The sequence below is a fragment of the Gossypium raimondii genome, chromosome 9 (assembly GCF_025698545.1).
Source record: "Gossypium raimondii isolate GPD5lz chromosome 9, ASM2569854v1, whole genome shotgun sequence".
Taxonomy (NCBI): domain Eukaryota; kingdom Viridiplantae; phylum Streptophyta; class Magnoliopsida; order Malvales; family Malvaceae; genus Gossypium; species Gossypium raimondii.
Genome location: NC_068573.1, coordinates 27,434,045 through 27,435,379, shown reverse-complemented (window position 1 = coordinate 27,435,379; position 1,335 = coordinate 27,434,045). Strand labels below are relative to the sequence as shown.

The following is a 1,335-nucleotide window of genomic DNA, read 5'->3' as shown; positions in this document are numbered from 1 at the left end:
AAAAAAAACCTAATAAGCCAATTAAAAACAAAAAATTTAACTTTTTTTTCCATCCACAACCATAAAAATCTAAATTTAAATATAAAAGAAAGTAAATATTTGATCCGTTGCTGTTACAATATCTAATAATAAACAAAAACAATTGAGTTAGGCAAAAGAATTTTTATTTAATACAACCAAAAATACCGAACCATAAAAAAGAAAATTTCAGTCGAAAAGACGAACAAAAGGGAAAAAAATTCAACAAATTGCCAAAAAGTTTTTAGAAAGCAAACAAATTACCCCCTTTCACGTGCGCATCACGTGGTTCATTCTTATATATAATCTTCCCACGCATTGCTAACTAGCCATCAATTCCCATCTCTGTAAACCTTCCATTCAATGTTGAGTTCACCGAGTAAATCGTCCGCCGTCATCGACGCCGATCGGCGCCAGCCAAGTCGACTTCAACGGCATGCTCCATCGTCCATTCAGATTAATCAGGTTTCGACAAGGAACGTTGCTATACCTTTATTATCGCCACTAGTTTCTTCGCCTCCCTCTTTTGATCAAAGGATGACTGAGAAAAGGGAAGAGCCACCGCGTCAGGAGCAGAAGGCGGCGGACCCTAAGAAGCTTGTTTTTAAGATATGGCAGCATCCTGCGGGGCCGATTTATTATGAGCCATCGCCTTTATTATCATCTTTTGTGCCGGCTTAGATAAGCAAATGAAGGTAAAACAAAAAGTAGTTACATCAAACGGTTAACATATTACTTTTATTTATTTGAACAATACAATTACCAGTGCACCAAGGACGCAGAGATTATTTTTATTTATTACTTTATATATTTATTTGATTTATTATATATATAAGCTGTTAAATCAATATTTACTTTTTGAGATAATCTCATATTTAATATCTTACTTTCATAAAATATCCAATGTGGTACTTAAATTATTAATATATGCTTTATCATGGTATTTAATGTTAGCACCGTTAGTGAATTATATAGAATATAATATAACATTGAAAAACTAAATAAAATAATAATTTAAAAACAAATAACAAAACATATGGTTAATAAAAAAAGTAAATACTAAACTTAAATAAGTAAAGACGCCATCTTCTCTGTTTAAGTAGATGATTATCTTCTCTAAAGAGTTTTTTGAGGGGTGAGCATTTAATCGAATTGAGTGAAAAAATTTCGAGTTAGCCGAGTTGATGGTTTTATTTTATCATCTCAACTCAATTTGAATTTTTTTTTCAAAATTAAGTTGAATGAAATGAAATTCAATTTGAGTCGAATAAAATTGTTCGAGTTAAATTTAAAAACTAAATTGGCTCTATTGAGTTC

The 1,335-nt window shown here is 30.9% G+C and overlaps 1 protein-coding gene across 1 annotated transcript; it reads left to right on the top strand.

Annotated features, from left to right (window-relative positions):
• Nucleotides 1–381: 381 nt before the first annotated feature.
• On the top strand, nt 382–699 carry LOC105797593 (uncharacterized protein At4g14450, chloroplastic). The gene has a single exon (XM_012627541.1). The coding sequence runs from the start codon at nt 382–384 to the stop codon at nt 697–699; it is 318 nt and encodes a 105-aa protein (XP_012482995.1).
• Nucleotides 700–1,335: the final 636 nt, after the last annotated feature.